The sequence below is a fragment of the Equus asinus genome, chromosome 30 (assembly GCF_041296235.1).
Source record: "Equus asinus isolate D_3611 breed Donkey chromosome 30, EquAss-T2T_v2, whole genome shotgun sequence".
NCBI lineage: Eukaryota > Metazoa > Chordata > Mammalia > Perissodactyla > Equidae > Equus > Equus asinus.
This window is the reverse complement of record NC_091819.1, coordinates 10847494-10859948: the sequence shown is the minus strand read 5'-3', so window position 1 is coordinate 10859948 and position 12455 is coordinate 10847494. Positions and strand designations below refer to the sequence as shown.

Below are 12455 nucleotides of genomic sequence, written 5' to 3'. Positions count from 1 at the left end.
TAAGAGATTAAATGGCTTACTAACGACCCATAGCTTGTTATTGATAAAGTTTGTGTATCTGATGTTCAACTATTCAGTTTGTACGAAATGATGGTTACAGTGGATTGCACGTGTCAAAATTCACTTAACAATATATACGTCTCATTCCCTGCTAATACAAAAGACCGTAGAACTTCACTTAGCAAGAGCAAAACATATATCCATCTGAGATTATATGGTTAGGTAACATAGAGTATGATGTTTTTAGTTGCTTGTGTCTGAAAAGCCAACTGTGGCTGACATTTCGCTATTCACAAATATTCTGGATCCTCTTCTTTTCTAGGCATATGGTAAAATGGCATTTCTCTGTTTCCTTTCAAATTCAGCTTGGCCATACAATGTGATCAGAGGTAGGTGAATTGCTTCCCAACAATTCACATTAAATGCCAGCAATTCACATAAAAGCCAGTGGCGATTTACTGCACTCTTTCCTCTGCCTCCAAAACCAAACCCCTCCAGATGGTGAGCTTCTTCAGCCTAAATCAGGGAGTAAGGTCAATGTGGTGCAGAGACTTCAGCTAACCTTTGTGGCCATGTAGTATGAGCGAGAAATGAACTTTGTTTATATCTGAGATCTTAGTGGAGGGTTGTTACTGCAGTGTTACCAAGCTGATCTTGACTTACACAGAAATGGGAGCCAGAAATGGAGAGGAGAGGATGTGTTGAAGAAAGCCAAAGCCTACCCTTCCAGCACTGACTTAGTGGATCTTGGGTGTGTCAAGGACCCTTCATCAGAGGGTGGGATGATGACAACCCATGTTAAGCAGTGGGGAAACAGCTGGGAAAATTGTTGCCTGTGGTAACTGGGGATGAAGATCATGTACCCAGTAAATTCACAGTGCCAGGGAAGATGTCAGAAAATAGAGTGTTAGTTCTGCTGCTAATGACGATTTCTGGCAAGGTTTGGAAAGATACCATGGCACACCTTGGTTACCCCCTGTGACCATGACACATTGCTCCAGATGGAGGCTGCACTGTTAGTCTGCATCCTGGAGTGAAGAGACTTAGGGAAGACATCCAGCCAACCCACAGCGGATGAGTGGTATGAGGTAAAAATAAGCTGTAATATCATACTCCAAAGAGAACTTTCGATTGTGCATTTCTGAAGCATTACCACCTCAAACTTAGAAGAGAATTGGTGAAATTGAAAGCAGAAATAAAAGGGAATAAAAAGAGAAACAATGAATCAGGTAGAGTTGAAAGAGGCAACTGCTTCTCAACTCCCAATATTAAAATAATTGATTTAGTTACAATGGTCAATTAAAAGTCAGTCTCAGGGCCGGCCAGGTGACATAGTGGTTAAGTTCAGTGCACTCTGCTTCATCGGCCTGCTGTTCACAGGTTTGGATCCTGGGCGCAGACACGTACCACTCATCAGCCATGCTGTGGCAGCATCCCATATACAAAATAGAGGAAGATGGGCACTGATGTTAGCTCAGGGCTAATCTTCTTCAGCAAAAAGAGGAAGATCGGCAATGGATGTTAGCTCAGGGCCAATCTTCCTCACAAAAACAACAACAAAAAGTGCTTAGCAAGGATAAAATCTAGTGTCTGGCCTCCATGTTTTTTGTCAAGGCCACAGAATAGATTAAGCTGTTTTAGAGTGTATGCCCACTAAAATGTGTAGCACCCAGTAAATACTCTCAGTGAGACAAGGCACAAGTAAAGGAGTTCCATACTTCAAACGAGAGAGGGAGGAGGGGAAATGGAGTGAAAAAAAATTAGCAAATATAAAAAAACCTATCTAGGGAAAACTGTGGGTGTGGCTATTGGCCCATGAAATTGACTGAACTCTAATGGATAAACGATCAATGAACTTTTGTGTGAGTTGTACTGTCAAAGAAACCACAACTCCAGGCTAAAAAGCACGTGAAGTATAAGACTTAAACATGACCTGTGATTCCCAATCTTGGGCAGAAAGCAGGCTGAGAAAGCTGTTCCTCAGGCATATTCTCCAATTCTCACCTCAAATGTGGCAAAGGAGGATAATGGAACAGAAAGGTCATACGTAGGTTGGAATTTTGAAACAGTAGAGAAGCGAGCTACTCACAGAGGGAAAAATTGAGGACAAACCAAGGAATATTTTCCACCTCCAGGTTGGGGTCCTCAAATTGTCTTCCCAGTGGCATCTCATAATTGCTATAAACTTGAATTTGCCTTGTGTCTCCTGTTTTTTCCCTTTCTGTCTGGAAGTGTTAACTATGGTTATTCCGATTAAGTCTGCCTTGCTGTATGTCTGGAATAGATCACCTACTTTTTGGTCCCTATATGTCTCTATAACAAAAGAAGCCACATCTGGATTGGGTTAAGAGGATGCCGAGTCTCACTGCACTGAGCTGGACTCAGTAATAGATGGGACTTTCATTCTGTCTCTCTTGGGGATGGGATGAGTGTGTTCTGCATCCGAGAAGAAGATGGAATTGAGTATCTGGTTTTCAGAATAGTGGAGTCTGGAATCATTACAACTTTTTGCAAATATTCAAGATCGCTTTTAGGGAAAAAGCCCTTCCTGAGGCAGACAAGGATAATCTGTTTTGATCAACGAAATTTTAGCCTGTGCGCCACATATTGCTTTCTGGCTAAGCTTTGAGACTCAGTGCACACAAAGCCCACCATGTTTTTTCCTTCTGCCATGGTGATGACTTTTCTGCATGGGGGCTGGTCTGTCAGCCTGAGTCCTGGAAGGGGGAGCCAGAGCAGAATCCTCAGCAAACTTGCAATGGTCAAGTGAGGAAGAAATAAACTTTAACAGTATAATCCAAAGATATTTGGGTGTTCTTTATTACTGGAGCATTACTAACCTGTCCAGAAGGATCAATCACCTCAAATTGACTTAACAATGAAGAAAATTTATGAAGGAAGGCTCATGTCACTGAGACTCTAAAGGCAAGGGGAACTTGAACAGGTGTAATTCAACAGCTAGCGGATGTAATCAAAGAAACATATTTTCTGCCTTGACGGCTCAAACAACTCCTGTGGTTGCAAGATGACCCTCTAAAGCTCTTGTAACTATGTTCTTCTTTCATATCTAAGAAGAAAAATTTATAGCATTCCCTATAGCTGTTGTGGAAAAATAAGGAATCTTTCTTCTCCCCTAGATACTCCTAGAAATAAATGTCTGGGTCACATTGACCCAGTTTTTCATGTGTCTTGAACTGATCTCTGTAGCCAGAGGAATGGATTTTTGTCATTTGCTCTCGTGAGTCAGAGAGCAATTCTGGATCTCAATATGAGCTCAGTCCTACACACTGTGCAATACTCAGAATGGGAATGGCGGTTCCTCAAGGAAAATCTGGGATACTTTAGTGTGAGGGAAGGAGAGTGAACACTGGGCAGCAAACAGAAGGATTTTATTAAAGTAGACTGTTACTTAAAATTCAAATCTTTTATTCAGATACAGTTATTTTCCCTGGAAAATATCCTTTTCCTGTAAACTGATAGTTAAATACCATTTGAGGGAGAAACTGCTTTGAGAAAGAAAATTAAGAATAGTTTACATAAAAATAACAAGAGGAGGGACCAGCCTGGTGGCATAGTGATTAAGTTCGTGTGCTCCACTTTGTTGACCCCAGGTTCGCCAGTTCAGATCCTGGGTGTGGACCTATGCACCGCTTATCAAACCATGCTGTGGCAGGCGTCCCACATATAAAGAAGAGAAAGCTGGCACAGGTGTTAGTTTAGGGCCAATCTTCCTCAGCAAAAAAGAGGAGAATTGGTGGCAGGTGTTAGCTCAGGGCTAATCTTGCTCAAAAAAAAAAATAAATAACAAGAGGAAATAGATTATTTTTTTTACAGTTTGTAAATCAAGTTAACCCAACTTTTATAGTACATTTTGCCATTACAGTATTAGGAAATTAACCCATTTTCAGATGCAGTGTCCAATGGACAGTGTTCTCTAAAAGTAACACTTCAATAATTCCCATTACAAGGCAGCCTCTAGCTGCCATTCTTGGCACATCAAATGGATATCCTTACATTTAATAGGACATGATCCTGATAAAGATCTATGTTGACAGCATACTATACACCTTCGATTTCCTACACATCAAATGATAATACAATTCTTCCAAAGACTAAAGACGTCATGTCAAAAATGTCTAAAAGATTTGTGCTCTATGTAAACCAAGTCTTTTATTTTTTCTTAAGATTATTTCTTAGATCATATTTCGTAGATATAGCATAAATAATTTTCTTATTCATCCAAAATAGAGTTGAGGATAATTTAGAATATTATATGGAAGAGATACTGTATTGCCATCTATTTAGTGGTTCTTTATTTTTCTGGTAATTTTGGTAAATGGTTGCATAATCCAAATGAAAATTTGGAAAATGAAAAGTTTGATTTTAATCATTTAGATAGATCTGTAATACTGTGAGGACTTCCAGTTTTTTCCTTAGATTAGAATCTTTCATCCAGATTTGGGTGGAAGTTGTCTTTAAGTAATTGGCAAAAAAATTGTTGTTTTTATCTAATTAAATATAACACAAAAGTTTCTGTTTGATTTCTGCTACTGTGAGGGTGCTTGTGAGTTTCATTTTATTCTGCTTCTATACTTTCCTACATCTTTCCCTATTTCTTTATCTTGTAGTCTTTCATTCACAATAATCAATGTTACATCTATGCCGTCACTATTTCTTAATAAACAAAATTAATTTATTTATAAAAATTTAAAGGTAGAGAACGAACGGATATGTTTCAATATAGTTCTTACAACTGAAAATTCTCAGGTTGCCAGATATGAAGAAAGGAATACATTCTATTTTGAAATTTTCTGACACTTTTATTTGCAGGCTGTAAAAGGTGTACTTTCCAGGACTTGTATATTACAGAAAAAATGAATCCTATATAATCAAATATTAAAGTGGCTCAGCATTCTCTGCTAATCTGACCCACAGACACACCCAACCCAAAGATACTTACAAACAAGTTACCCTGACCTAATACGATTTACAATTTATTTTCTTCCTTTTAGTGTGATGACTGGTAGTACCATTCTAGGTTGTTACTCTGTGTATTCTAATTCACGCATTTTATGTTGTTCTTTGTTTTTAAGGAAGAATTTCCTAAATTCAGATACATCTTCTATTCTGATCAAAGAACAAAGACAAACTGATTTTTTCCTCAGCTTCAACAAAAATATCTTTTAGATACGTTAATTGTCTGCATTTTTAAAAAATTTTCAACTTAAGTTGAATTAAATATTTGAAAGTAACCTAAAACTCCACCCCCATTTGCATTGTCTATCAAGAGTATAACTAGGTTTAAATTTCATGCGTATAGATAAATACACACAAATAGCTATCTATTGTACCTAATATTGAAGGAAACATTTAAAAAGTGTGCTTGCACACAGTATCACCACTTCCACAATCATAAGGAAAACGAAATAAGCTGGTGCATTTCCTTACCATCAAGGTACTTAGAATAAAGTGTATCAACTTAAAGGAGCCTGTGGGTGGCGAGAACACTTTAGAAATCTTTTCCTTGTGCAGTATCTGCCTCATTACTTCTTCTATTTTGTTTATCTCTATGAGGCCAAAAACGAAGTTTTATTTCTCAAAAGAAAAGCTCTTCTGAAAACTATCAAATGTGTTCTTCCATACGTTTCACTAGTTTTGAAAGGAGTCCGAGAAAAATATAATGTTTTGCTAGTTGATTAGTTCCAAGTGTGGATAAATGAACGTGGTTTTACTAAAGATACACGTACTGTTAAAAAGTTGGGGTTCAAAAGAAAGTTGGGGTTCATTCTTGAACTATCTATATACTGAAATTGAAAACAAACCCTCAAAATTATCTATGATTTATTTCAAGATATTCGATATTTTTGTGTTGCTCTTGCGAATAGTATCCCCTTTTAAAATTTTATTTTCAATTTGTTTCTGGTATATGGTTGCACGAATTTCTTTGTATATTGATCTTTTATACTGCAAATTTGCTAAATTCATTTATTATTCAGAATAGTTTATCTTTGGAAACTATGTGTACAATCATATGATCTCTGAATATGGTAGTTTTAGTCTTCTTTTCCAATACTATGCCTTTTAGTTCTGTTTTTCATGCACGAGAAAAACCTTGAGTACAGTTTTCACTAGAAGGTAGAGAGGACATCACTGTCTCATTCTTGCTCTTGGGGAAATCTTTCAAATTTTCACCATTATACAGGAGGTTTTTGTAGAATTTCTTTTTCTTTTTCTTTTCTTTTTGAGGAAGATTAGCCCTGAACTAACATCTGCTGCCAATCCTCCTCTTTTTGCTGAGGAAGACTGGCCCTGAGCTAATATCTGTGCCCATCTTCCTCTACTTTAAATGTGGGACACCTGTCACAGCATGGCTTGCCAAGCTGTGCCATGTCAGCACCTTGGATATGAACTGGGGAACCCCAAGCCACTGAAGCAGAACTTGCGAACTTAACCGCTGAATCACCAGGCTGGGCCCTGTAGAATTTTTTAATTAAAATATGGAACGTTCTATTTATTCCTAATTTTCTTAAGGATTTTTTTTTAATCCTAAATGACTGTTATTTTCCTGTATTTACTGAGATGTTCACATGATTCTAATCTATTTCCCATTTGTGATGAAATCTGATAAATATTTTTAAACTTTAATCTTGGAATAAATTTCATTTGGTCATAATATATTCTTATTCTTACATACTACTCTCTGTAAATTAACAGTATTTGGTTAGAATTTTTGAATTGCTGACCACAATAAAGATCGTTTATAATTCTCTTACTCTATTTCTGAAAGAAATTCTCTTGGGGGAGTTAATAATAGATACTTTTTTTTAAACATGATGAATAATTTAGATTTTCAATCTCATTCTCTGTCAAGTTTGGTAAATTTCCTTTTGGAAAACTGTGTCCATTTCATCCAAATGGGCAAACTTATTGGTGTACAGTTTTTCACAATATTTTCATATGATTTTTATGATTTCTGTAGTATCTCTAGAGATGTGTCCTTTCACATTCCTGATATTATGATTTTGTATATTTCTCAATTTTTTTCTTGATTACCCTTGATAATTATTACATTTATTAGTTTTTTCAAAGAGCCAATATTTAACTGTGGGTTTTCTCTACTTGCCAAATGCTTTCAATTGCATTGATTTTGGCTATTGTCTTTGTTCCTCTTCTCTAATTAAGGGGAAAGTTATTCTTTTTAAAAATATTTAAGGTAAAATCTTAAATAATTGACTTCCAGGGATTTTCTTTTCTAAAACATACTTTAAGGCTGTAAATTTCCTCTGAAGCAATTCTTTGGCTGTATTACACAGTTTTTTGATTTGTGCTATTTTCATTGTCGTCCAGTTCAACATATTTTCTCATTTCTATAATTTTTTCATTGACTTAACTTCTTTTGACTTTTCTTCTTTTTCATAGATTATTTAGAAGTCTAGTAGTTAATTTTCAGGCAGATGAAGATTGACCATTTATCTTCTAGTTATTGATTTCACGGTGGTGGGAAAACATATTCTAACTGATTTCAACCTTTTTGAGTTTGCTCAGGCTTACTTTATAATCTACATATGGTAAAATTTGGCAAATATTCCATTACACTGGAAAAATATGAATTCTGTCATTTTTTTTGTGGTTCAGAGTTGTATATATTTTATTTTAGTGGTCTGTTAACTTCCTTTTCAAATTCAATGAATCTCTACTGATTGAACAACACGATTGAAAATCAACAACAAATTGATATTCAATGTGTTTGTTCTTTCATTTATTAAAAGATGTTAAAATCTCGCACTATGATTCTGCGTGTGTCTTTTGTTCCTTTGGTTCACTCAAATTTTTCTTCATAGTTTTTGTGGCTATATTATTGTGTACTGACGAAGATAGCCTGAACGTTTTCCTCAGCTTGACTAAACTTTAAACAGGTTTCTTCCTGACAATTGGCTCCTGACCCCCTTTTTCTTCAGAAAACTTGCAATTGTAAATTCTTTCTCTGTCCCTTTAAGACGTAAATCTTGTAGGAACCAGAAATAGCTTTCTCGAGGATCTGGGAGTCATCCCTTTGATCCCTAATCATAGCACGCCTGTCTCCCAGTCCCTGTGGGGAAGTAGGAGACTAACTTCAATAAAGGACGATTAGCAAATACAGCTGGCCTCATCAGGGTGACCACTCTCCCTGCTAATGTCCTCTAGTACTTTTCCATGAGCTAATCCCAATGTTTTCAAAATCCTCCTGTCTTTTGTTGCAGAGGAGCTGAGTTCAGTCTCTCTTCGCTATTGTACGTCTCTCCCTTATTACAACAGTCTTGAAGAAAATACTCTTTCTTGCCCATTTCAGTGGTGTGGTGCAGTTTTTATTTGGCAGTTCATATAAATTAATAATTAGGATAGATATTCCTGTTGAATTGACTATTTTATTATTATGAAATATTGTTAGCTCAATTAATGTATCTTGCTTTAAAATTTATTCTAGCATTTTTTTTGGCTACTGTTTACATTACATATATTTTCTACCCTTTAACCTCAACCTATCTATGTCTTTAGCATGTCTCTAGTAAACAGTAAACAGGCTTTTATTATTACTGTTGTTGTTGTTGTTATTTTAACCAGGCTTGCAGTATTAGTTCTTTATTTAGAACATTTAATGTATTAAGAAAAATAGAATATTTAATATAATAACCATTACAGTGAGATTATATCTGACCCTACACAATTTATTGAAAAGATAATCCTAACCTTTTCTTTGACATTGCATTTATCTATTTGACTCAGATGATTTTTCTCTTGTTTTCTACTTTATTATCTTATTTTGAAGTAATCAAATAATTTTTATTTGATTTTCCTCTTATTTTAATTAAACATTTTTTCCTTATTCTAGTGGTTATGTCAGAGACTATAATATATATCCTTGACTTATTTCACACTAATACAGTTCAAATCTCTCTTTTTTTTAAAAGATTTTATTTTTTTCCTTTTTTCCACAAATATGAGGACTAAGAGGATTCCCTGGTCAAGGGAATAAGGATCTTTGATTCTAGACTTTTTTTTTTTTTTTTGGCTGGGGAAGATTTGCCCTGAGGTAATATTTGTGCCAATCTTTCTCTCTTTTTTAGTATGTGGGCTGCCCAGCACAGCATGGCCAATAACAGAGCAGTGTAGGTCCACACTCAGGAACCAAACTCAGGCCACCAAAGCAGAGCACGCTGAACTTCACCACTAGGCCACCGGGGCTGGCCCTGATTCTAGACAATTTTTCCTGTTCATATAAATAGAAATATTACTAAAATAGAGGAAGATTATATGTTACACAGTATTTTGATCAAAATATATCTTAAGAAAACCTAAATCTATTAACTCTTCCTAAATCTGTTTACCTATTATTCTATAATTTACCTTTTATTCTATAACTTGGTGGTTCTACTCCACAAAAATGTGCTGTTTTGTTGAAACCATCAATTATCTTTTCTCTTATATCATGTTAGCTGTAGGCTTGTAATATACAGCCTTTATTAGGTTGAGATATGTTCCATTTGTGCCTAATTTGTGAAGTGTTTTTATCAAAAATGGATGTTGAATTTTGTTGTCACTTTATAAGTGTGGTTGGTTGCATGAATCACCAAAAGAATTATAACATCCAAGCATGTAAATGTGACCTCTTGGCAGTTAAAACCTCTTTTGCCCATCTGAAAGTTAGTCATGTCCAACACTTTTGACTAAATGTTACATAATTATACTCACCACACTGTGGGGATTTTTATTTTTCTTTTATCACCAATTATTACATATGCTTTTATCAATACTTTTAATTTTATGCTGAGGCATCCTTAATCTTTTATTAAGTTCAATGCTTTATGAAATGTAGATATTATAAGTTATGCGGTCAATAAAAAGCAATATTGAAAACATATACTAACTTGTAAAGATTCAGAAATAACAAAAAATAAAACCCTCAAATACTACTAACTCAAAATTGATCTAAATTTCATCATAAAAATAAGGAGTTATGTGAAGGCACACACTCATGAGATTCACGTTAATGTAAACAAGAGAGAGAATAACCGCTCTCTGCATTTTGCCTAACAAGTGAAATTCTGGCCACTAGAAAATCCCGGAGAGGTGTCACAGGTATCAGATGATAAATTCTTATACTGAGAAAGACAAAGACTTTATTAATGACTAATACATCAGCTCAAGAGCAGGTAGGTTCGAGTGCCAATAGTATATAGAAATACACAAAGCACCATATATGATTCAATGAAATACTGAATAACCAGTAATAAAAGCAATGGAATGTCCATTTGAAAGAATAATAATAAAAAAATTAAATAAAAGCCCTCGTAAGCATGTAATAGCTTCTTCCAAAAGGGTCAATAGTCTTTTCAATATAGTAACTTCTTTGGCAAAGTTTAGAAGTGTTAGATTAAAATATATCTCTTACCTGATTCCTCAAAGTCACTGTTGTAGGCTTTCCAGGTTTCAGTTATTCGAAGAAGATTCTCTTCCATGGCTTGAATGTCCATGGAGGGGCAGTTGCATTCTGGAAATTTGGGACCACAATGACACCAGCAGTCATTGTCCTTGCAGATAAACTCTCCCTCGGAATTGCAAGCAATGTAACTCAAGGCTGCTTGAACAAAACGCTCCTGAAGATAGTCCGGAAGCAGCACTTGCAACCCTGAAAGAACAAAGAAAGCACCGAAGTTGACTTTGATAAAGAAAAAAGTACAATACGTATTTGCCATATTCAAAACAGGCCCCAAATTAAGTGTATTAAGTTGTGCGTTTATGCATGCATATTTTAAAACTATCATTAGAGAACTAAGTCTACAAGATTGCAAGTATTTATAATTCTTTTCGACATAGCCTGATTCCACATCCTGTTTAAGAATTCCCCAAAATTACAGAGGCGTTTAATCTCTCAGACTATCTGATTTTGTTTTTTAAACTTATTTGATTGGTTCTTTGACTTGATCGATCAGAATATTTGCTTATTTTTCGCCAATGTAGATAGAGTCCATCTTCCTTTACTTTTGCAAAGAGATGTACACATTTATTTCCCACTGTTTGATTACAAATAGTTTTCAACATTTTCATTTTACTTTCAGGCTATCAGCCCACATCTATGTAGATATTGTAATGCAGTAGGTTGTAGCATTGGGAAAAGAGTTCTGGATGGTTTCTGGTAATGCTTATTTCATGCCATTAACAACACATAACCTACGTGGCTCTGTTGTTAGGACTGATGACTAAGGCTGACTACGGGAAAGCAGATGCTCTCATTTAGCTGTTTCACAGTTCATTTCCTCGCCATGATTTCAGACGGCCCTAGTGATGCAGGTCATTACTTTTCTACATGAAGTTCAGTAAAGTTGCTATCTCTTAAGAAAAATATCAAAGATGAAAATAAGGGGATAGGATTAACATTTGGGGATTTCTACTGGCTTTACATTCATTATGATATTTTAAGAAAAGATATAGTTTCTGTATCAGCATTTCTTGCTACCTAAGGAAAATTTAATAAAAAGGTTAAATACTCAAATGAATCAGTAGATAAAATTAAACATAAATGTAAAGGAAAATTTGGCCAATACCTAATTTCTATTTACTAGAAAATTGGATTTTTACAGTTTTTACGTGGTTCTTTTCTAACCAAAACAAAAAAGGTCAATTTTTTGACCCTTGACCATTATCTATGAGGTTGATTTAATAAAAATCATGGATTGGTGTTTAGGAAAAAAATCTGCTTTGCATGTATCTTGACAATTATACCTGTTTCATTCTTTCAGATTAATTGTCCCATATTTTGGTCAGGAGAATACTCTTAGCACTACGTATTTACTATTCATTTTTATTTCATCTTAGATAGATAACATTTATTGAATGCTTCTCATTTGAAAGAGAATTTCTAGGTAAAGAATAAATATGCAAATAACTGAGACACAACCTTGCTCTAAAGGTAGTTGCAATATATTTAGGGAAATATCAAATAAATAACTATGTAGTAATACTATACAATAGTACTTAATAACTACTAGAGTTGGGATGCCTATAATTCACTAGATGTAACTAACTGGTTAAACAATTATATGTTTTTCAATGTGCAGAAGCAACAGAGGAAACGCACTGGTAGGATCATAGGAACAGAAAGTTTACTTGGTGCTGAGACAGTCCTTAAGGAAGCTGAGTTCTGAGCATAGAGGGTACTGTGATAGTGAGCGTGTGCGACTGGGCAAGTGTCATGAACTGAGAACCACACAGTAAACCATAGATGTGTCTAGTATTGGAAGGCTAGATTTTTTTAAAACCAACTTTCTTATTAGGAAGAACCAGAAAATATGGAGAAAATATTTAAAATAATCTATTTGAAGGGATCTGAAGGCCAATAATGCAGTGAGGATTTCTGGGGCTAACATGCCAAGGAGAGAATCCTTGGAGAGTAAGCCAAACATTGGACATAGTTTTTG

General features: G+C 35.2%; 1 protein-coding gene across 4 annotated transcripts in view; it reads right to left on the bottom strand.

The window, feature by feature from the left end:
- Nucleotides 1-12455, bottom strand: part of BRINP3 (BMP/retinoic acid inducible neural specific 3) — a 393852-nt gene that overhangs the window by 115502 nt on the left and 265895 nt on the right. For all 4 annotated transcript variants that reach the window (XM_070501568.1, XM_070501567.1, XM_070501566.1 and 1 more), the window contains one exon: nt 10430-10666. In XM_070501568.1, coding sequence (XP_070357669.1) covers nt 10430-10666 — 237 coding nt within the window. The remainder of the gene's footprint in view (nt 1-10429; nt 10667-12455) is intronic.